The sequence below is a fragment of the Crinia signifera genome, chromosome 3 (assembly GCF_055691185.1).
Source record: "Crinia signifera chromosome 3, ASM5569118v1, whole genome shotgun sequence".
Taxonomy (NCBI): Eukaryota; Metazoa; Chordata; class Amphibia; order Anura; family Myobatrachidae; genus Crinia; species Crinia signifera.
Window position 1 is genome coordinate 124,817,458 of NC_139219.1, and position 26,152 is coordinate 124,843,609.

Genomic DNA, 26,152 nt, shown 5'->3' on the forward strand with positions numbered 1-26,152 from the left:
TGTGTTGCGGGTGGGGCATAATGATGTGTCAGTTCAGCCTCACCCCTAGAAGTCGCTTGCAGTGTCTCCACTCAGAGCTTCTCCTAAAGAGGAGACTTTCATAACTTAACACGTAAATGTTTCTAAAACTACTGTACTTGCATTGAAAATCACAGGCTTGGGCCGATTTTAGTAGATTCAGTTTGGGAATCTCTCAGGTTTGAGAAGCAGATGATGCACCCCATGCTTACTGCTTTCTATAATAAATACTGTTAAATAAATTCTAACTTAAGATAATGACATATTTGTGCTCTGTGACTGGTGTTTTATACTTGCACAATGTAATCATACTCCTTAATATGTAAAGGACTTTCAGTTTTGTCACTAAATGATAGGAAATTCATTGCTAGTAAATGGATATTAAATTAAATTAGACTAGAAAATATGGCATAAGATTAGCAAATAAATTATTTATTTGCTAAGGATTTTATTAGTAATCTAAATAAGTATGGTTGGAATTAATTTAATGCAGGCATTTAAAATGTGTAAAAGGTTTAATAGACAACTCTAATTCACAATTGTACCTGTCATTGTGACTTTAGGTATAATTACACAGTATACATAGATAGACAGGTTACTGCTCCTAAAGAATGCTGCTTAGTCTTGGTAAATTGTGTTCTCTGACTTAAGTGCCAGGTGCAATTCTAATAGTGTGAGCAGTAAACCCGCAATTTACATCATGGCGCTTTATTTATCATATTTGTCAGATTTTGTTATAGTCTAACATAGCTACATGCATAGCTCTGGGCACTAATTACCTGTGAGCATCAATAGGGTGTATTGAATTGAATTCCCCCCAGTGTGATACACATAACACTGGGACATACAGATGGAACAGGAAAGATGGCAGCCAAAATGCAAAAAGATAGTAAGAAAAATATGTGACAAACAAAAAAGAGGAAACAAAAAGGGAGTATGAATTACAGTCAGAAAGAAGCAAGAAAAAGAGAGAATGAAAAAAGCAACAGACAATATCAGGCAATATATGCAATGGATGACAACTGATCACTAATATAATTCCCTAAACATGTCCCTACATATGACAGGCCAACAGATTACCACCTTATCAATCAATTAACATGGACAGTTAGAAGGAAACCACTAACATCTGAATAGGGCCTTACTAACAAACTTGTGGTTTAATTTTGCTCTGGCTTATACACCTCTATGCATCATATATAAATAGTTAATGATGGCAATAATTACACTTAGTAACTGGTACCTTGATCGTACTGAACATATTCCAAAGCTTCTCTCGCCTTTGTGCTGTACTTTTTCAGTACATTGTCATCCATCAATGCTGATGCTCTGTATAAACTGAAACATCCTGGACTGCATAGGACACAACCCATCACGTGTTCTGAAGATTTTTGCAACCAGTGGCCCACAGCATATTCAAACTTCTGGTACCAGATCATAGGTCCTAGGCACAGAAAATATATATATTTTTTAATGACTAAAAGTACATTAATTAATGAGAAAATCTAAATAAAGCAGATAAAAATTATACCAAAAAAGCACACACAAAATAAACAAGTGAAACTAGAGAGAAACTTATTCCAATACTCAAACAGGTCCTGCAGCAGTAACATGAGGTCAGATGCCTCCTTTTTAATAATAATACAAATACACAAACTGTGTCAATGTGGAATGGTGAAAAATTTTGATGGTGTGACGAATGGTGGCATAGAAGGACACACCCATCAGTGTAGAAGCATGTCCAAACATCACAAAAAAGTGGGCATCTCATACCTTGCACATTTGTAGTGGTACTTGGATCTGTTACCACAAATGGACACTGCTTTGTGCAATTCTGCTTGTGACTTAATAATCAGACCCATAAATGCTAAAAAGAGTTGTGTAAATAAATGTGTGGCTGACAGGCATAGCTGCATCTTGGTATAAGTTTGCCTGAACCTCCCTCCCCACCATATCAAATGTAAATTGACTGCCTTATTTCCTTGAGAAAGCCTTATGGTGAAACACGTGTTGGAGCAAAAGTGCACCTTCTAGCGCTGGAATGCACCCTGCAAACCCGCCTGGAGGTACACTATGGTTTACAGGTACCCTCAAAACTTATCTCTCTTAAGCTGGCCATACATCAGAATGATTCTAGGACCAAAAACACGATATTGATAGATTGTGTGATCCATTGTGTGAACATCGTGAGGTATTTCGGTACGATTACGATCCAGCAGGTCGAGAGGTTGCGCCGATGATCTTATGTGCTGCACATATGATCAGTCGGTATGGGTTGTGGTCAAAAATAGATCATGTGTGTTTTTAGCAAATACTGATTGACCGTACACTCTATATACGATCTGAATTGTATACAGGTCATTCTAATGTATGCCCAGCTTTTGTGTTCTCTCGTTAATATCAACAGTAGAAACAGAAACAGTAGAAACACTAGGTTGTCATTTCCATACTTTCTGCTGACACTCCCATGAACCCTCTTATTTGTAACAAAATGGAAATGCATATTCTGTTCTCTGAAGGATTGTAGATGTATCTTTATTAATACATACCTCACCCACTGTATAATGTAAACCTATCTCCCTTAGTGTTTTCTCATTGGTGTCATATAAAACCAACAGCAGAAACACTCTATAATCATTGTATGAGTGTATGAGGGTTAACAGCAGAAATCACTACAGTTTTTGGCAGGACCCTTCATTCTCCCTATCATCCTTCTAATCTATACTCTATGTACCTGAGGGATTGTGGATTTATGTACAAATTACAGTCAGCAGCACTGATTATAATCTATGTATTTGTTTTCAGCCAGAGCTATTTCACTATTACAATGTACAGTAGTCTGTTTGATATGTATACAGAGCATTTTTGGTTTATCTATTTTCCTCTGCACCATATGAAACTGGACTGAGGGGAAAACCTTTGATGTTCTCTCACAGTTATTTATTCATGTACATTGTCAATACTTAAATTATCTGTTACATGTTTGTGTGTCTGAGTCCAATTATTGAATTAAAAGTTAAGTTTTAACAATAGAAGAGTTCCCCAACAAAAAGAGTACACTTTCATCTCTGTATTTTTTGCTCTAAACCAGTGGTAGCCAACTCCAGTCCTCGAGAGCTACAAACAGTTCACATTTTCCAGACAACCTAGCTGCTGCAAAGGTGTGCTCATTACTAGCTGAAACATTTTCAAAGATCCACAGGTGGAGCTAATTACTTCACTTGTGATTCTGTGAGGAGATCTGGAAAAAATGAACTGTTGGTAGCTCTCAAAGACTGGAGTTGGCTACCCCAGCTTTAAACCATTACTCTGTGTGCACCACCGGACAAATACAGTGTGAAATCTTCACACATATACATTATTTTTGTATACCAGGTTCTGATTATAAAATATAACCCCACAAAAACTTTTTATGGTCAGGTCAGTTAAATTGTGGAACTCTCTTCCGGAAGAATTGGTGTCGGAAGACAGAATAAATACATTTAAAATAAGGTTGGACAAACTTCTATTGGGTACAAACATCAATCAGGGGTACAAACATCAATCATAACCTGTCTATAATTAAATCAGATTACACATCTTATATAAAGGGATGTAGCAAATAGATCATGCACTCTAACCAAAGGTTGCACTCGATGGACGCACATCTTTATTCAGCCTTAAATACTATGCTGATGAATGTAGGTGATCCCTTTGTTTTGCATATTGTACATGACAGAAACAAACTCAGCATCAGCCCAAAGACTTCATGTCTTTAGATTCTTTAGTATAAACCTGCACTGTGGTTTTCTTATACCTGTTCCAGTTGGGTGGATTCTTCCACAGGCTGCTCCAACACCAGGATACATTTTCAGACGATCCACCAGAAGCATCAATGCTGATGGCTGAAAGTCTGTGTCTCCATCCAGGGCCAAAATATAGGTATTTGATTTTGCTTTCTGTGCAGAAATATGTTTATTCGTCAAATTGATAACTAAAAATAATATATTTATTATACATCTAGTTAAATCATACGGAATGTTTCTGAAGTCTCTCCGAGCATAGACAGGATGTGACACAGGGTATGGGTCATTTGGTCGACAGTGTCTAGGTTGAGAGTAAGACCTAGCAAAAAATGTCAACCTTTTCCATGTCCACCCCTTTCTTGTGTTGACCTTTAGTCCATGTAGACCTAATGCACGCAGACCATTTTCATGTGTCAGCTTTTTGACTGTTGGCCAATAGTGGTCGACCTTTTGACTGTCAGCCTAGACACTGTCAACCTAATGACCACATACCATGACACCTGCTTCTGGAAATGTAATACAAGGCATCTTCCTTTGTGCTTGATTTTTTTAAAACAGCAATAATTTAAAAATGAATTACAAACTTTTTAAAACATTTTTTTACCACTATAAATTTCAAATAGAATTGCCAGAATCTTAATGATGCCCCTATTTTGCAGGCTATTACATTTACCTGCTAAGACTAACCTACTGTACTTTCCCTTAATCCCATTCATACAGAAGAAATACTGTACCACTCAGCAGGCTCAATACTTATCCTAGTGTACATAAATGGGTCAAATAGAATTCTCTTCAATGCCGATTTAACTTTTTTAAAAGCTGAATCTGCATTAGTGAAATTGTTGAATTTGCATCGACAATCCACTGGCTATCCGGCGGTCGGAATATTTCCATCAGTCAGGTAGATTTAATCGGTCGAGTTTGAATTCGACCCTATTATCGGCAAAAAGTGTTGATATTTCCGAATTTGGGAAAAATGGATTGAATACCCCCACATCTAAATCATTTTCTTGTAAATATTTCAGTTCTCCAAAAGACTGAAACCAGGATTACCCTGCTTGCGAATCAAATTAGCATCCCAAACATCTTTCAAATCCTCAAAAAGTACATGCAAATAAAGGTGTTTTACTTACATTCAGTTCAGCTTCTATATCATCAATTTCATCTTTATATTTTTTTCCAGCTAAAATTTCATATTTGTGATTTAATTTCCATCCCAGCAAATAATATAAATACATTATCTATAAATAAAACAAAATGTGTGCATTATATTAACATATTAATACAATCTGAATCTGCAACTTAATGCTGAAATAATAAATATTTAAAAAGTAATCATTTTGTAGAACATTTTACAGTCAAGTAATGCGTGTAGACCCCGCTCAGTGGTTTTAACCTCCCCTCAATGATGGCTGATAAATAAGCATACAATTTAAGGATCAATAAAAGCAAATATTTATTTGTAAATCATATAGAGAAACAATAAATTCTACATACAGTACAGCTTAAGGGGTAACAAATTACCCTTGATAATTGCTCCGCCAAGATCTATCCTATTAGCTCCAAATTGCCGGCACTAGCTGTGGCTCATCTTGGATTTTGTTTCACATCGTAAATGCAGGGTCGCACCCGGGATTTGGACATTGGTCCATCCCGAGTGTGTCCCAGCATTTGTGAGGTGAAGCTCCCTTAAGTAACCTGGCAAAAAGCGGGGTTGCTGACCTCACATGGGGGTGGGGCAGAGCAGTGGTGTGTCATCGGGGGAGGAGGCAGCGCTTGGAGCTGATGCTGCCTGCTCCCTATAGTGTAAACCAGACCCAGGTCGCTCGGCCCGGGTTACCTGCTTACACTGCCCAGCAACCCAAGTTTGATCCGGGTAAAACCCTTATTTTATCCCTGGTCGGAATACAGGGTTGCTGGACCCAGTGACTCGGATCGACCCAGCAACAACCTGGGTGGAATCTGGGTTATTTGTGCGGTGTGAAAGAGGTATAAGTAAGTATATATTTTTTTAAAAGATCTATATGGATACCCTGTAAAATTATATAGATGAAACGGTACTTGTGTAGTTTCACGGCGCCAGCATGGCGCCGTGCGTCTGGGTCCCCGTGCGGGCTCGGTGGCTCGCTACGCTCACCACGCTATTTAAAATCAACTCCATGCCAACATGGATATTGGAGGTATGAACTATCCATCTTGGCATGGAGTTAAGTTACTTTTTTAACATAGTTTGTGGCGAGCGTAGAACCCGCTGGCGCCGTGAAACTACACAAGTACCGATGAAACATCAAGAAAAATCTCACAGAACTCATCATCAACACCATCATCATGTTATTACAGCTGCTAAATATTTGGTAAAAATGAAGCACTGCATCCTTGTAAAACATGGAATGCAATAAGAGTGATGATAACATTTTTCAATAAACAATGATAATAACTTGTTAGAATGATCATTATTATTTTTACCTGTGACCATCTCTTCTTATTTCGAATCCTATGTTTGTCTTTCATGTGAACATATAGCAGATTTCCACAAGGAAGAGTGTACCGCAGCCTTCCACCATACGGTGTAGATATAATAGTTTGTATTTTGTATTTTGCTGTCCTACTTTGATAAAACACTTCCTTCTTGTTGAGTGTGAAATAACTAAAATAGAGATTTTAATATTTTAGATGATCAAATAAAAAAAAACATGATTCACATAGAGTAGGCTTCACCAGGTTTAATGTGTGTTTGTCTTCTCTCATCCATATATAGATGTTGAAGAAGACACATATAATTAAAACTCCAGTGGAGGCTTTGGTATTACTTAAGTGTAGTTCCTTGGCTCATTAAAGTTCAAGAGATCCAGAAGCTAAACACCCCTGGGACCTATCTAAGATGTAGAACTGCTGCATGGACTATACCAAGTTAGCAGCTGCTGGGTTTCTAGATGACCATTAGCTCCATCTGGAAGAGAATAGAGCATGATTGATGTGAAAGGGGGCAGAGCTAGTAAACAGCAGACCAGATCAAGACACGTTCCTGCAGTGTAAAAATATAAAAATTCTAGATGAAAATTGGATGGTCTATAACAAAATTTAATAAGACAATAACATAAATTACTATAAAATATGAAATAAAAAAAATCCATAAGATTTCCATTTAAGAGATGACCCACCGGATTAATAACTTTATAAACTGCAACACCACATATGTAGTTTATATATTAGCCTTTGGATGCGGACTCCATTATGTGGGGCGTACCACAATTAAATTACAAGTACGATTTCTAGAACATTGCCGCAACATATTAAATCGTGTGAACACACAGTGTACTGCGCCACTTTGTGGAATGCCACCAAAGTGATGCCTCAAGCCTCAAAATAATCTGGGTTAAACAGGATACCGCTACTATAAGAGGAGGGGATATTCAATTTTGATACTCCCTCCCAAATAGTGCTTTTTGTATCAATATCTGCAACTCCATCATTTCTATCTTGAATCCCTTTACAGGCATGCTCACATGACAAAGAAGCTTGTATCTTCCATATTTTAATAACTTTTATCCTATAATCAGCCCCAAAAAGAGACTCACGAATTGGCATGGGAGAGAGCCACGGGATAAATTCTAAGTCCTCCTACCTGGTCCAAGATCAAGGTGGCAATTGCCAAAATCTCCATATCTGTCCGAATCAAGGACAACGCATATAAAATATATTTCTGATGGTACATGGTCCCCTTCAGATTTCATGCCATATACTCCACCTTATCTGATCTCTGTTGGAGACATTGTGGCCAAAGGGGAGCTTTTCTGCATGTTTGGTGGTCTTGTCCATCCATACAACCCTTCTGAACAGAGGTTCATAAACTAATCAACTGGGTTATAGACACTCAAATGCCCTCATCTCCTTTCTACTCTCAATTTCTACTCTACACTGCCTCACGTCTCACCTCCAACCCAAAAATTCATCAATCATATCCTTTGCACTGCTAAATGTCTCATTGCAGCATACTGGAAGTCTCCCTCACACCCTTCCATAACTGCTATGATCAACTCTATCTGGCTTACTTACAAAATCACCTCAATAATTCATAATACTCCCTCTAATTTTATTAAAGTTTGGTCCCCATGGACAACCTACTTCCACATTGAGGCACCATTGACTTTCATATAAGGCTCTTTTATGCTTACCACTATTCTGATGAACATCAACAACTATACTAGTTCTATAGCTTTCCTGTTTTTCTTTTTCCCTGTTTTTCCTTTCTTAGTCCTTTTTCTTTTAATCCATATCTTCCTACTCTTTTCTCCTCTCTCCCACTCATATAGATTCTCTTTACATGCTTTTCTTTCTTTTAGCCAAATTATTTTAATATAATGCTCATATAACATTGATTCTGTTTCACTCATCACTTTATCAATGCTTCCAGATACATATTTCTGGGTTCATTTGTCACTGTTAACTCGTCTACTTTGTTAAACAGGTATTATTGTACTTTAAGAATAATAAATTAATTAATTTTCTCAAATAAAAAGAAAAGAGGACGGGATAGGTTCAGGAAGCTCTGCAAGCAGGAGGTATTTTGAATGCACTCCATAGGCTCCATCTTCCCCGAAGGTTTAAATGAGATGGTTGATTTGAACACAGTCATCTGACTCTTCTGACTAATACCTAGAAGTGGCACCCTCTTTCCAGCTCCCTTCTTTTTTTTTTTTTTTTTAACCATCATATTGGAGTTGAATAGTATAATTTCAAGTTTAACATAAAATATGGTATAGATGTCTATTGGCCTACTCATATAGAATATCTTTTGTATACATGTATTAGTTATAAACAAAGTCATTTTTTTTATTATAAATATGTATACACCTTCAACTATTTAGGGAGAATATCCTGTGTCCCTACAGATATCCACACAACCTACCTAATGCAGACAACCGAACCATATTTATATACAGTACACAGAGTTCCAAATACTGTACTATTATAACTAAAATATATACATACAACTGAGAAAAGCATAGTGTATAATACAATTTATATTGAAAACTGTAATATACAGTTGAGTCACTCTTGAATAGTAATGAACTAATGTGATTTACTCAGGCAATGAGATATTTTACATCTTTTTCTTCAAATTTGGCTTGATCGCGCGGATTTGTTCACTAGCAATGGTTGATATTTCTATTTCTTTCCTGATTGAGTTTGAACTGATGTCCCTTTCTATTCTCAACTCCACGCCGACGTGGATAGTGGGGGTATGAAAAAGTCGGAGGACGCGTACCGCTGCGCTCGCCACGCTTCGGGTTCACATCAATACTGGGGTGGCGTTAACAATGGAGGCGCATTTTAAACCATCAGGGGGGGTTTCCTATACAAATCGTGGGTTTGCAGGGTTATTACATTGAAATCAATGTAAAATCGGGTCTCAGGGACCATTTAACATTGATTCCAATGTAAAAATCAGGTTGATCGCGTCACCGCATGCGATGCGATCCGATTTAAAATGAAATCGGATCGGATAGCATCGTATGCCATCGCACATCATCGAGTACCGAATCCGATGCGATGCGATCCGATTTCATTACGGTGCCGTACGTAGAAAACCTGGGCGCCCAGATAGGAAACAAGTACCACTTCTACACATTATGCAACAAAATACTAGACCCCTTTATACTTCCCCCTTACACATGATGCCAAATGGAATGAAACTAAATTCACATAATTCCACATGGATTGTGCCAAAATTCAAATAATGCCACATGGATTGTGTCAAAATTCACATAATGACACACGGATTGAGCCAAAATTTACATAATATCACACGGATTTAGCCAAAATTCACATAATGCCAAATGGATTGTGCAAAAATTCACGTAATGCAACATGGATTATGTCAAAATTCACATAATGCCACATGGATTAAGCCAAAATTCACATAATGCCACATGGATTGAGCCAAAATTCACATAATGCCACACAGATTGAGCCAAAATTCACATAATGCCACACAGATTGAGACAAAATTCACATAATGCCACATGGATTGAGACAAAATTTACATAAGTACACACGGATTGAGCCAAAATTCACATAATGCCAAATAGATTGAGCCAAAATTCACATAATGCAACATGGATTGAGCCAAACTTCACATACTGCCACAGGAATTGAGCCAAAATTCACATAATGCCACATGGATTGAGCCAAAATTCACATAATGCCACACAGATTGAGACAAAATTCACATAATGCCACATGGATTGAGACAAAATTTACATAAGAACACACGGATTGAGCCAAAATTCACATAATGCCAAATGGATTGAGCCAAAATTCACATAATGCAACATGGATTGAGCCAAAATTCACATACTGCCACACGAATTGAGCCAAAATTCACATAATGCCACATGGATTGAGACAAAATTTACATAAGAACACACGGATTAAGCCAAAATTCACATAATGCCAAATGGATTGAGCCAAAATTCACATAATGCAACATGGATTGAGCCAAAATTCACATACTGCCACACGAATTGAGCCAAAATTCACATAATGCCACATGGATTGAGCCAAAATTCACATAATGCCACATGGATTGAGCCAAAATTCACATAATGCCACACGGATTGAGACAAAATTCACATAATGCCACACGGATTGAGCCATAATTCACATAATGCCACAAATATTTAGCCAAATAATGCCACACGGATTGAGCCAGAATTCACATAATGCCACACAGATTAAGCCAAAATTCACAATACGCTTCATAAACAGGGACATTGTCCACCAAAGGCACGCATTAAACATTTACACCATAATTTCCATTACACGTTAAGTTACACGCCATTATGTCCATTATGTATTATGCCAAACACCATAATGCCTATTAAAAATTATGCTACATAAGTGCTGCTTATCTACATGCTCATTGCCAAGGGTTCCATGCTCATTGCCAGAGGTTCCATGCTCGTTGCCATGTGGGATTACATGTTCATTGCCAAGGGGGAATACATGTTCGCGGTAAATGGGGGACAGCCACCGCCAGGCAGAAGTGATAGCCACTGACAGTGGCAGAGCCTGGCTGTATTCAGAGCACTGCAGGTACCGGCTATTTGAAATAATACCCCTTTCACACCAGAAAATGCATTCCCAGTTTGGCCCCTTTTACACCAGCCTAGTCCCTGCATTTTCTGGTGTGAGGGGGAGAGAAAACCACCCCCCCCCCCCTTTAACCAGTTATCTCATTTAACCGGCTATATCTCCGGAAGCAACTGACCCATTTACATGAGTATCATATTGAAGAACTTTTGAGTGGGCTTTGAATAATTTTGGTTCAGTGAAACTGGAACGTTTGGTTCCAGAGTAATCTGCCCTCAAAGAACATGAACAGCCATGAAATTACATTTCAAAAATAAAAAAAATAAAAAATAAAAAAAATAAAAAATAAAAAAATCGGTTTACACGCAATATCTCTGGAACCAAGTGACCGATATGGACCAGCCTGGTATCATATTGAAGGCCCAGCGATTTGGAATTGAATGAGATCAACCACAATGTGATGACAAAGCGGGAACTGACAGCCGTCGGAACAGGGTGGGGGTCGGAATTGACGGGTCCCATATTATCCTATGGGGAAAAAATGTTACAGCTTTGCCTGGCGATATCTCCGGTTCCCAGGGGGCTAGAGACACGGGGCTGGGCTCGTTGGAAAGCCCTGGTCCTCAGCTACAAAATTAAGTGGCAGGGGGGCACGTGCCCGGGTGCCCCCCCCCTGAATCCGCCACTGAACCAACCCCACAGGAAGCCTCCTTGCACCCTCTTTCCACCTGAGGTCAAACGGTTCTTGCCAAAACACAGCTCCCCAAGCCATTACCCCTTGCATGGAGTGTATGACAATATCATGGATTTTATCTTATATAGTAATTTATATATTATTGTCTTATTAAATTTTGTTATAGACCATCCAATTTTCATCTATAATTTTTATATTTTTGCACCCAATTTATAGCACTGCTTGCATTTTCCTTTTTTGCATATACCGTATATACTCGTGTATAAGTCGACCCGATTATAAGCCGAGGCACCTAATTTTACAACAAAAAACTGGGAAAACTTATTGACTCAAGTGGGACCCTCACTCGAGTATAAGCCGAGGGGGGCTTTTTCAGCATAAAAAATGGTCTGAAAAAGTAGGCTTATACTCGAGTATATATGGTACTTACTACACAGAAATAACTACCCTGTTTTCCTTTAGCAGCTAATAAACCACTCATGTCATGTGCCCCGGGCCTAACCCCCTCAAAAGGGTGGTGCACACACCTCCTTTTTTTTCCACGTTCCTGCAGTGTGGCAGAGAGTGGGTGGGAGGCACAATGCAGCTGTTGGGACTTGTATAGCTAGTTTGACTTAGATGGAGGTGATCTGTTTATTCACAGTGATCTACTATTAAAAGTTGCGGACTGTGTTAAACAGTAATTATTACTTTTCTGGCATTGTTTTAGAGACAATGATATTTATCCCTTCAGTGTGCAGCATAAAAGCAAACATATACCCCTTTCAAATCGCAACTAAATCCTGAGTTATTGCTGTTGCACGATACCCCTATACAGAGCGCAGGTTTCTCTCCCCCTATTGTAGTCCTGCACAATGTCCATACTTAGCATGAGTTTGCTCACCTGGATAAGGAGCTATCGGGAAACTTGAGTACTCCAACATGAACTACTTAATAGATAGTAATAATCTAGATAGTAATAACTACATAATAAATGGGGCCCCACAGATAATGCAATCTTACTGTGATTATTTGTAAATTATTATTATTATTATTATTTAATAGGATTGTTAACTGTTTTTAGTAAATGATGAAAGGTTTCTGCTGTGATATGTACTACATGCACAACAGGCTTTTGTAATATGTGCTAACCCTTTTTAAAAATGTTACAGTTAAAAAAAGATTACTTAGCAGCATTTCAGCTTAATAAAATACCAACGAGCAACTTTGTAATTCATTTCTATTTGAATTATATCATGATTTGTGTTGTGAATTAGTTGTGTAACATGCGTTCATGAAACTTGTTTCCCAGTCTATGGTAAGATAAATGGGTAAATATAGAGATTTTGGGGGAGATTCTCTTACATTCGTGACGAATGTATCTATTTACAGCTACTTTAATGGCACATTTGCACGCCGTTAATGACTACCTCTTCTCCATATGCTCTGTCAATTAGGCTACCGCATTGTGTTTGTGGTATCTCACCCCTCCGCGATCCCCAGGTTGTGTCCAGTGCGCATGCGCCCGCTGTTTCATTTTCATGTCATGCGCACTGCTTCTCCGGAAGCCAGTGGGGATCTCCTGTCCGTCAGTCCGGCAGGCTCTGGTGCGCGGTGCACGGGGGTATGATATATATGATTTGACACTTTCGCGCATTATAAAAAAAACTATTAATGATTATTTAAATATGGCTATTCCCTGTGCTCTAACGCCCGCTCTGTAGTAAAGCAGGCTGTACAACTTCGGCACCTCAAGCTTGCGAAGTTGAACAGCCTACTTTACTTCGGCGCGGGTGTTAAAGCATACGGAATAGGAGGGAAGGCAATGCAGTCCAATGAGGAGCCGGCACCGTGACGAAACAGGAAGGAATGCGGAAGTGCGGTGATCGCGCGTCGGGAAAAAAAGAATACAGCATATGGGAAGGAGATAACGGCATAGAAAAGGACCCCGGACCGCGGCGGTAAGCAATAGAGAATCTCCCCCTTTAAGAGCTTATAATACTTAACGGATCTCAGAATTTGTACTTGTTTATAAACTGAACTTTTCCCTGAGTGCCCCATTAATATCTCACCTCAACTCAGAAGGAGGAGCAGTTATCCTTTTAGACTCCGTCCTCCTTCAGGGAGCTGCCTGTTCGCTGTCACAGTACCTCCATTGTGCTTGCTTTAGTGTACAGTGGTGGCAGGGTAGCTCCTCTGATATCACTGTGTATCATTGTGTATGCAGCGCAAAAGAGAGGCCAGAGATAGTGGAGTCTTCCACCGAGAACATGCAGTTGATGACATTTGATTTGCCAATGCCACGGTAGAGGTTAGGATAAATAGATGTAGCAAGAAAAATGTTTCTATACTCTGCTGATGCTGTGGCCTATTTTATTGGCGGGCCTGGAGCTGCAGCTCCATCTGCCACATTGTCACTTTGGCCATGATCACACACTGAAATGTTTTGTCTTGTGGAAATGGCCTGGAAGTATCCTGCACATTGAGCTTGAGTTCCATGCTATATGAATAATGCATATGGAAAGTCTGTTTCTGAAGAATCTTTTAAACCTATGTACACTCCAAAGTGGTTCCATTATGTAGTGTAGGATCAGGGCCACCAGCAGGGGGGTGCGGTGGGTACAGATGTCCCAGGCCCCAGCATCTTGAAGGGACTGGGCAGCTCAATTTGCCCACCGCAACCCTCCGCTGTCCTGTCACTCAGCAGGTCCCAAACTGCAGGCTTCTACAATGCAGGACGCCAGCAGCAATTAAAATGCTGCACCGGCTTTTGATCCAATCAGAGCTCATGTACCGTTAGCCATTCAGAGCGGCTGACCGCTACACAAGCTCTGATTGGCTCACCAGCCGGTGCTGCATTTTATTGGCTGCTGGCATCCTGCATTGAAAAAGAAATAGCATGTGATTCGGGACCTGCTGAGTCTGGCAGTAAGTGAAGGGAGGGGGGGGGTGGAGATGTGGGCACACTGACAGCTCGTCTGCTCTTAGCTACTGGAAATCAGTCCCGGGCCCCAAAATTCCTAGTGGAACCCCTGTATGGGATCAACGGAGCAGAGATGCCTTTCCGTGAATGGTAGCTTAGCAAATGTATGTAACTGACATCTCTGCATTATTATTATTATTATTATTATTAGTATGTTAGTTGCATGCATATTTTTCTGGTCCATTGCAACGTGCTGAGTAATTTGTATTTTGTAGTCTAAATTAACTTCATCCCTTACATACAACTATGATGGATTAATAAACCTGAGCGGCATGGATGGGATCATTAGTTGCAGAGTATGCTGATCCTTGTAGTGTCATATTAGGGGATCTTATTGTAACTCCTAGATAGGTAGCAGTAAATGTCAAAATATATAAATGTATCACAAGTAGGTGCAATTACCATCCAGAGGTTTACACATGTATGTAACTGAGATCTCTGTACAGTATATCTATTATCATGTAAGGTGTATGTGTCATTTGCTGGTCTATTGCAGCTATACTATTGATAATGATTGTGACTGTGGGTGAGTAAACATTAAAGCCACACCTCAGATTAGCATAAACTAGTAAATCACCTCTGTTAATACCCACAAATACAGCCTTTTTGCTAATGTGGGCAGGATACATTTGTACATGCAGACGCATGGATTTTTGATACACACAAATGGACTATCCACCAATCAGCTAGCTGACAGTCATTCACTGTGTGGAAGAATGGAGTTTGGATAGGGACTCCATTACACTGCTTTGTCCAAGGCCTACAATGTTTTAATAGGGCCCTTGTCCAAGATGGTATCCCCATTTATTCATGCACTTTCCCAGATTGCTTTTTGTAGAAAAGTTGCGCAACCTCCCAGCAAGTACCATTTCTCAGGTGTGCACATTCACAAGATGTGTACAAGTTTCATAATATAACATCGCTTTCATACACTCGCATATAAAATTGGATTGAACTAATTTAAGTAGTAACATTGAGGTTTGTTTGCACCTGTAGACGTCCTCAATTGCAGTAACCAGGTCTTCCACATATCTGTTGACACATCTTTTCTTTTTACCATCTTCGTATTCAGAATCATTAATAAAAGCATCATCAAAATAAATGTGTGCCTCAAAGTTGACAGTGTCATCTTCCATTGAAGACTTGTATTTGTCCAGCCTGGGAGAGGAAGAACAAATGGAAATGATGCTTCTGACAAGTCTTACAAACGCACATACAATTAATGCAATTATTAAACTGACACTCCTCCAAATAATTCAATAATATTACCATTCCTTCGTTTGGAATATTGTCCACCACTATCTTAGACTGCAAATTATTTGTTGAAGGTTAATGTTGGAATCTCTCACTTTCAGGTATCTGAAATACTACTTATAGTACAATATGTAGGAATAAAGTCACGTCTGCATTATATTATACTGATACCAATACAAATCCCTTCCCTGGTGTACATCTGTGCATCCAAAAATATTCAAGGACTTTATATTAAGAAGTAACATTTCTGGGCAACTTTTTTGCAACCCCAAGGACACAGAGACTTATTGATTAGCTAGGCTCAGGCTTGGTAGAGTGGCCAGGTCAGCTGATGAGGAGGATGTGGCCACGCCTCCTTTATTTAGTGACATTCCCCCACCCCAGTATCCAGACCGAGTTCATTTCAGCAGCATAGAGTCGCCACACTGTTACCACCCAGACAGTTATCATCCATGAACATACCTTACATTTCTACACCTAAATGCATGTTCAAAGCTAAAGAAAATGTTTGCATGAATTTAGGCATATCCCGTGACTTTGAGTGAGGCTCAGTAACTTTGACTTGGCCTCAGCTCAAGGTAAAGAGAAATGGACATCCCTATGGCATCCCTGGGTGTTTGCTACCAACGAATGACACAAAATGCCAGCATCTGTCACATTGTAGGTGCCGCACTGCAGAAAACACAGTCACACCCACAGTTCTGGGATCCATTGAGTGAGAAAAGGGGGTGTTGAGACTTGAAGCCAAACCCTCCTGTGAAACCATGCCCCCTTTTCTCTGCATAGCTGACTCTGCAAATCAGATCATGTGTATTTGTTAATAAGAACATACACAAAATCATTTTCATTCTAGTTATATTTTGCTTACTGACATAGGCGTGCGCACGGGGGGGTGCCAAGGGCGCACAGGCACCTCCTAATGACCGGCACCCCCCCGCACGAATGCAGCAGCAGCAGCACTATCCTCTGCCTACCTGCCGCCGGAAGCAGTTTCCTCCGACGTCAGGACCTGCATCTATGCGCCCCACCGCGAGCAGCTCCATAAGCAGGGAGACGGGGGTTACCTGCGGCAGCGCTCCTCACTCCTCCTCCCACGCCTTCTCGTCACCAGGAGCACCATGGATCTGTGACGGCGGTCACCTGCAGCAGCGCTCCGTCCTCACTCCTCCTCCCCTGCTTACTCACTCATCATCGAAGCTCCTTCCCCCGGCGCCTCCTCCCCTCCTCTGCCTGGCAGCAGCAACTTTGTCCCTGGCCTACACACTGCTGCAGTGGCAGCTAGTTCTCGCCTCCCTCCACAGGCTCCAGGGAGCTCTGTCATATATACATGCCAATGTACAGTATATAGCACAATGGGGGCATTATATGTGTATGGCACTACAGGGGGCATTAAGCATGTGGCAGTACAGGGGCATTATATGTGTGGCACTACGGGGTCAGTATGTATGTGGCACTATTGGTGCATTGTGTGTGGCACCAAATGGTCAACATTATGTATGGTGCTACAGGGGCATTATGCATGTAGCACTATGCGGGGCATTATGTATGTAGAACTAAGGGGGGCATTATATGTGGGCAACGAGCATGTAATCCCCCCAGACAATGAGCATGTAACCCCTTGGGCAAAAGGCATGTAGTCCCTATGGCAATGAGCATTCAAACCCCCCCCTCCCATGTGAAGGGGCATGTAACCCCCTGGCATGAAGCATGTAAATTGTGGCATCGAACATGTAACTCCTGACAATGAGCATGTAGGTAAGCACACTTATATGGCATAATATGTAATGGGCATTATGGTGAGTGGCATAATGTATAATGAGCAATATGGTGCATGGTATAATATGTAATGTATACATTTATACACCATATAAGTGTGGTGTAATGGGTAATTTGGTATGTGGCATACTGTGTAATGGGCATTGCTGTGTGTGGAATAATGTGTAATAGGCATTACAGCATATGGCATAATGTGTAATAGGCAATTCGGTGGACGTAATATGTCATGGGCATTATGGTGTGGGACGTAATAGGTAATTGGTATAACAGTGTGCGGCTTAATATGTAATTGTGTATTATGGTATCTTTATGTGGCCTAATATGTAATTGGCATTATGGTGTGAAGCAAAATGGGCATAACAGTGTGAGGCGTAACATGTAATGGACATCACAGTGTGGGGCGCAACGTGTAATGGGCATTATAGTGTGTGGTATAATGTGTAAGGCATATGGTATACTTTGTAATGGCTGTGTGATGTGTCATAGGCATTATGGTGTAAATTTTGGGCTCATGCCTTCGGGGTGCACTGTCGCTATTGTCAAGTCCTGGCATAATGTGCAATGGGTATTATGGTGTGTGGCATTATATGTAATGGCCATTACAGTGTGCGGAATTATGTGTAATGGTCATTATACTTTACATTTTTGCAGTGCTCCTTAGGTGCACACTGTCCCTGTTTATAGTATATGGTGGGATGGTGCATATACATAAAGTCACCTACAGTATTTATTTTGCATTTATGCACATTAGATCGTGATGGACACGCCCCTCTAATGGTGCACCCCCTAAAATGGACTGCGCACGCCTATGCTTACTGACAACTAATTAACAGACAAATACAGAAGACAATAACTAACTTGCTTACAAGTTATAACTTAATTACTAATTTATAGGCTAGACCTACATATTACTTTCTGACAATTTTTTTTCCTTAATGTCCACGGAGCAGCACTTGGAAACAAGGTGGACACACAAACGTAACTGCAACGTTTCAAACCATTGCAATTATGTTTGTGTGTCCACCTTGTTATTTCCAAGTGCCGCTCCACGTATGTGCTGCATATTGAGCTCCCATTCGGGGGGGGGGGGGCTTATGATGAAGTTATCAGGACCTGAGAATCATATATATATATATATATATATATATATATATATATATATATATATATATATATATGAGTTAATGACTTCAAGGGTGAAGTCCCAAACAAAGAAAAGAGGATGAAACGCTTTGGTCACACTGGATACCTACCTCCACTCTCCAATGTGCATTGATGCACACTCCAGATAAGCTTTTTTAACATTGTTAAATTGTACGAGTCCATTACCTATGTTTTTTATTTTTCCATTAAAATCCCTTTTATAAAACGTTATCACACTATCTAGTTTCTTTACCCCCTCCTTTTGGTGGGAGGTTTTGTCTATTTAAGGTACCCAAACTTTGAAAGGCTACAGGGGTCCTTATCAACATTGGACCCCTGCCAAATGTGAGTCAATAATTTTATTATTTAAGCACTTTTACCTGGGTGTAATTCAAATTTTGACCACACGGTGGCAGCAAACCACCACTTACTACCAGTCACTTTTATAGCAATTTCTGCTTTTAATATAAATTAACCTCTCCTTTGGATCCTATACCTCTTCCGAGTCTCGTGACTGTGGACAAGAAGGACCGAATAGGAGACGGATACAAGAAAGACCTTTCTACACGTGATTTTCTCAATATTTCCGGTCTGCACATCACTTTATTATTTAAGGATTGTCACTTTTACACTGAAGGCGCAGCTGTCTATCATTGACTATACCTACAAACCGGTCATGTCGGAAAAATGTGTCCACCAGAGACTTTTTGCAGCCCCTTGTACCTTCTTGGAGTGTATTATACATTATATATTATCATATTTCTTGTCACATCACAACTATCACTAAATCAGGTTGTTGCGCTCAGTGCACCACACATTCATATATATATATATATATATTATATATATATATATATATATATAAAAGAAAGGGGGTTAATCAGAGAGCGCTGGACTTAGTACTACCTAATCAGTTGTACAATTATAACTATAACCGTGATGCACCAATCACATTTCATAACTTCGTTCAGGATGTAAAGTTCTTTATTGAAACCCAACGTGTATCGTCAGAACGATTTCGAAAATAAAATCGAAAAATGATGATCTAAGAAAAACCTAATATGGCTCGATATACAGTAGTATATTGAAATTCTACGTCGGTAACATCCAACAAAGGAATAATCCTAAAGGTTTTACTTTATTGGTCTTCTTTCACAAGGCAGAGTTATACTAAGCAGATACCTTTGTAAGATTTGATTGAGGGCTTTGGGTAGATAAACCTCAAAGGATAAAATAATTTGACCCCAAAAAATGGGTCAACTTCCAGCAATGTCCAGGTGATCGATAATCCACCCTCTTTAGAGCATATGGAAGGTTAAATAAGAATTAATTCCTAATTTCAGCAATCAGTGCATGTGTCCTCCTGTGCATCCAGCAAGCAAGTCCAAAGTCTTGGCACTAACTAGTTTCATAATATAAAGACACACATTGCATGTCTCTTAACATAGAGTCCATAGACCACTAACATCATTGCAGCAATGCTATCTGCTTGATAGGTCTACAGTGTCTGGGTCAACAGTCAATAGGTCAACACCAAAAGGTTAACATTCAAAAGATCGACATCAACACAGTGAAAAGGTCTACATGGAAAAGGTTGACACATGAAAAAGTCAGATTTTTTTTCTTTGTTTTGTTGAAATTTTATGGATTCTGATTGGAAATGATAAAGTGTGCAGAGCGCAGTGGTAGCAGAGCAAGGCATCACGCATGAAGCATGGCGAGCAAAGCAAGCCATGTAAGGGTAGGCCCAACACTAATTGGGGTCCATGTTGACAGCTGTTGACATTGACACCATTTTAAACAAAAAAAGCATATTTATCTTTGTAGGTGTAAATGTTTTATGTCAACCTTTTGCTTGTGTTGATCTTTTGGCAATCTTTTGCATGTAAACATTTTGTCAGTGTTGACCTTTTGCATGTCAACATTTTGCAATTGTAAAACTTTTGTATGTCAACCTTTTACTTGTCTACCTAGACACTGTAGACCTTTCCATCCACACCCAGAAGAAATATACAGTTAACAATACTATTGACTTGTGGTATAATATTTGGAATATAGAAAAAACAAAGGCCCTTCTGAATTACCTGAATATTGATGTGAGAATTTTCTGCATCTCGTTAAATGTCTCATGCCACATTGTGGCGCATAAATAGATCATCACATTGTCCGTGGATCTAGAATAAAATATAAACAAATATCTTAAATTACATTGCACTGTGTTACTCTAGTAACATAGTTACTCTATAGCAAACAGAAATATATTGTAGGTTTAATAAAAAAAAAAATCAGTAACATTAATTTAGTGTGCGACAGTGGGTAAAGTACTGTATTCGTTAAATAATTTCAGCAGATATTTATTTTATCATGCAGCGTTCATCATGCTGCATTCTTCCACCATCCACCAGCTTTACTTCACTGCGTTCCATTTAATGGAAAATGCATATTAGCAAAGTTATACTGCTTTTTCACCAAAATCCCAGATCCAAAACGGTATTTGGAACATGGTTTCAATCCATGTCAGATCCGGGAGTTACACTGCAGTATGGAACCGGGATATTCCCAGGTTGACACCATTCATACTGCAAATGTGTGCAGAGTCTTGAAGGCCTGCATTTAGAGATGACATCTCGGAGCGCTGGGAAGTCTGGTTAAGGTTCCCCTACTAAATGTTTGAAAAGCTTCCGAGCTGCACCCAGCCTCCTTCTGCCCCGTGGCCACCTAGAGGTGACAAAGAAGGCGACACCTTTGTGCTAGCACCGCTGCTGTCTGCATAGTACAGCAGAAAGCAGAGGAGGCTGCATGTGCCCTGTCTCAACCACCCCAACTGTCCGCAGCATGCTGTGGTCCGGAGCTATGGGCTCTCCCATTGAGGAAAACGGCCCTGGGTCAGCAGACTCACCCCTGAACATGGATCTTACCCATGTTTAAACCATAGCCTTAACAGAGTTGGATTGCTGGGTCTTTGGACCCGGGTTGTTTTCAAGTGGGCCATTTACACTGAGGCCTGACCTGGGTCGACTCGGCAATAATTCGGGAAATTGATTTGGTGTAAAAGAGATATAAATAACCTAATTAGCAGTAAAAATATGCACTTTCTATCTGTCATTAAAATAAATAACATAACCTTTATATCACCACTCTAATATCTTGACTGTAAACACATATACTGTAAATACCGAGTATAAATATGGAATTATGATGATGTACGATTGTAAATATATTATGGGGCACCTTATATGTTAGCAAAGAATACATGTACAACTTGTTAATATAATATATTGCTTAAAATCACCAGTTAAAATGTTAGTTATGTGATTATTTATTTCCCAAGCACCCAGTGTGCAGAACACATAAATGCATGTCTATATGACGCAGAGGGGCAGAAGTACAGCTCCAATAATTTTTCAAACACAGCCTATAACATGGCAGTTGGAAAGTGATTGTCTACCACTTTATCTACGTCATCTGTCCAAGGCTTAGTTTATCTACCCCATGATAATGTGGACCAAATCCACAACAATGGAACACCCCTCCTTTCCAAATTTTAGTTTCTCAGACAGTTTTGAGCTCTCTACTCTTTTTGTGTCTTACTTCTATTTGTGTGATTTACCCTTTGTTTGTATTTTTTTTTTTCTATATTGGGGCTAGAGAAATTTGGCTAGACTAATAAACTTCAGTGACAGTCAGTATGGAGAGAAAAAGAATTGTCAAATTGTGATGCACCTAAAGAAAGATATGCACATAAAATGTAACCTTTTATTGTCTTAATGTTAAAAAAAACATAGTACAACAAAGTATAAAAGAACACAAAACAAAAAAGTGGAACAAACACAATGGGGATGTGATTAAAAAGATTGCGGACGTGGGCGTTCAGTAGTGCTTATTTCTTATTTAGACTAATAAATCAGCCCTATTGTCTCATCTTATTATAGTTCAAATAAATGTGATATAATTGCTTCCCAGCAAGATGGTTAGAAAGATTTATCAAAAAGTATGATGCCTTTAAATTGTACTAGAATTTTTCTGCCTACTATTGTGTCATATGGAATGCAACAAAAATTGATATAATTTTCTGTTTCACTTTTACGTAATAAGAGTCTTCAATTCCAATGGACACTTCTGTCTCTGTGTTAAATGAATTTAGCAACAATTGTTGCTTATACGTTGTTTCACAATATCAACTAGGTGCAGAAATATTGCTCTGTATAGGAGATGCCTGAGAAAATTATTTCCCTAAAAATGTAAGGACTTTTATCTCCACCAAAGTCTTGTAGCAGCTAAATGTTGTATTTATGTGATTTTTGGTCACTTGTCATTGGCTACATTTAGAAGCTGGTACAGTTATTAGGCTTTTATTCTGATATAAACCAGGTTTATATAATCCAACAGCTGTTTCAACTGCTCAATGCAGTTTTCTTCAGGGGCCCCTGAGGAAAACTGCATTGAGCAATTGAAACGGCTGTTGGGTGATGCCTGTGTATCCTTTATGTCTGCATAAAATTTTGTTGGACCCATAACCTTGGAGTGCCGGTTCTTCAATCGTTTCTGGTCACAGGAGGGTGAGTTCTATTATTCAATTACTATGAACCATACACCACAAACTTGTGCATTTCCAAACAAGTATATAAGCAAATGAGTGTGGTCTTCCATGATCTACTACATATATATATATATATATATATATATATATATATATATATATATATATATACACACAGAAGAGTGTGACCCTTTTGTTGCGCTGGATGTAGCAGCACTTCAATAGAACCTCGCTGTTAATTGAGGAACAAGGGAGTAGATAGGAAACAAAAAGATATTGAAGTGCACTCTATACAATGTTCACCACATTATAATTAATAAAATAATAGATAACAATGTAAACACATAAAACAAAATTATTTATTCCATTTTACAGCAGATTAAAATATTCACTTTTTACAGAATTTAGATCCACCTGTATGACTTCATTTCAAAAGAGACATCCTACGTGTTTTGTCCAAACATGGACTTCATCAGGAGTAGTAGGAATCTATATGGATAATAATGGAGACAACATTTTCTCACAATCATGGCTGGGTGTGGTATACTGTATGTAACCACAGAGGTGGAAGGATTAGCCCCTATATGGGTCTTAATGAAGGAGACAATATTTTCTCGCAATCAGCAATAACAGGTGGTGTTCTTAATAGTAGGGTGTGGTTTATGTTGCCACAATAGAAAGAATAGCTCCTAGAGAGTTAGAGTAATCAGTGTATCCTGTCTGGGAGCAAGGAGCAGTAGGGTTCTCCCCTGAAATGAAGTCATACATGTGTTGGATCTAAATTCTGTGAATAGTGAATATTTTAATCTGCTGTAAAATGGAATAAATCATTTTTTTTATGTGTTTACATTTTTATCTATTATTTTATTAATTATAATGTGGTGAACATTGTATAGAGCGCACTTCTATATATTTATATATATATATATATATATATATATATATATATATCTAGAACAAAAAGAATGGGCGCTCAATAGTGCAATTATCACAAGTTAAAAAATCCACCACAACTGGTCGGGGTAACATACCAAAAGTGGCGGTCTAACACACCGCAGAAATGATCACATAAAAATGGTGTAAAAACACCTTGTTACCACTGTCGGAGCAGTCACTCTTGCCTGGGCTCCACAGTCTGAGTCACGCTAGGCCACGCCCCTACGCGTTTTGTCACCTGGACTTCGTATGTATATATATGGAGTGTATAGAGAGCACTAAAGTTATCCACCACCTAATAGGTTTTCACCATTAGTAAAGACTGAATCACAATGTACAATTGGTAATAATAAAAATGGAATGTTTTAATAAAATTCCATGATACACATTAGATTTTTTCTTTTCAGAAAGTTCGTAATCCAACGCGTTTCGTCTTGAAAAATACTTCATCAGGGGTTCAGACAAATGAGAAGCAAATCATAAATATTATGAAACATGGATCCTTAAAACTGACTTTTTCCACAAGATCCCATGATCTACACTGAGGTGTGATGTCTCATAAATCATTTACTGGTAAAGTGTAACACTGAATTCGGGGTAATATCTCAACATCGATTTCGGAACAGTAGACACTTAGAACTCGATGCCAATATGTGAACAATCGATCCCTTGGGATTCAAAAAGAAATGGGGTGGGTAGCCAGATTCTGGCTGCTAGAAGTACCTACACGTTATTTCTCACCAGATATCGGTTATTATTGCTCTACCCACCCCATTTCTTTTTGAGTCCTAAGGGATCGACTGTTCACATCTTGGCATCAAGTTCTAAGTGTCTACTGTTCTGAAATCGATGTTGAGATATTACCCCAAATTCAGTGTTGCACTTTACCAGTAATTGATTTATGAGACATCACACCTCAGTATAGATCAGTGTTTTTCAACCACTGTGCCGTTGCACACTAGTGTGCCTTGAGCTGTTCTCAAGTGTACCTCCAGATCTAGAGATGTCCAAACTAGTTTACAGCCACCACCAGTTCAAGTGTTATTTACTGGTCTCTTCTTTTCATTTAAAGGGCCTATGTATTTTATTTTTGTTACCTGTGGGGACCAGTGTGGTTTTTTTATATGGGAGGAAATAGTTTTTTTGTTTTTTTCTGTGGGGGCCAATGTGTTTTTCCCTGTGGGGATCTCATGGTGTGCCTTGGCAATTTTAAAATCTTATTTAGTGTGCCGCAAGGTAAAAAGGTTGAAAATCACTGGTGTAGATCATGGGATCTTGTTGAAAAAGTCAGTTTTAAGGACCCATTTTTCATCATCTTTATGATTTGTTTCTCATTTGTCTAAACTCCTGATGAAGTCTTTTTCAAGACAAAATGGGTTGGGTTACGAACTTTTGTTCTGAAAAGAAAAAATCTGATGGGTATCATGGAATTTTATTAAAACATTCTGTTTTAATTGTTACCAATTGTACATTGTGATTCAGTCTATACTAATGGTGAAAACCTATAAGGTGGTGGATAACTTTAGCGCTCTCTATACAGTCCATTTCTACCCTCATTTTGTCTCCCACTAACAGGGGGAATTTATAGAGCAGTCGCTGTACCTTATAGGGCGCACTTGGGGTAATTCTTTGTTCGAGATATATATATATATATATATATATATATACTGTATTTGCGGGCGTATAAGACTACTTTTTTCCCCTGAAAAACATGCCTCCAAATGGGAGGGCCGTCTTATACACCGGGTGCACTTATATATCAAACTCTATATTTTGAGTGGAAATGTTGAGGGGTCGTCTTATACGCCCAGTCGTCTTATACGCCGGCAAATACGGTAGTAGTAGTCTGTTTATTTATAAGGCACCGCAAAGTGTCCGCAGCGCCGTACATAGCAAACAAAAATCAAATGACAAGGTAACGCACAGGGTGGGTTAAAAAATACAGTATA

At 39.1% G+C, this 26,152-nt stretch overlaps 1 protein-coding gene across 1 annotated transcript in view; it reads right to left on the reverse strand.

Annotated features, from left to right (window-relative positions):
• Positions 1-26,152, reverse strand: part of LOC146062910 (chitin synthase chs-2-like) — a 124,758-nt gene that overhangs the window by 73,372 nt on the left and 25,234 nt on the right. The window contains exons 6-11 of the mRNA XM_083174919.1: positions 20,812-20,901; positions 15,545-15,712; positions 6,270-6,450; positions 4,937-5,044; positions 3,815-3,956; positions 1,262-1,462 (exon numbers count right to left, since the gene is read on the reverse strand). Coding sequence (XP_083031045.1) covers positions 1,262-1,462; positions 3,815-3,956; positions 4,937-5,044; positions 6,270-6,450; positions 15,545-15,712; positions 20,812-20,901 — 890 coding nt within the window. The remainder of the gene's footprint in view (positions 1-1,261; positions 1,463-3,814; positions 3,957-4,936; positions 5,045-6,269; positions 6,451-15,544; positions 15,713-20,811; positions 20,902-26,152) is intronic.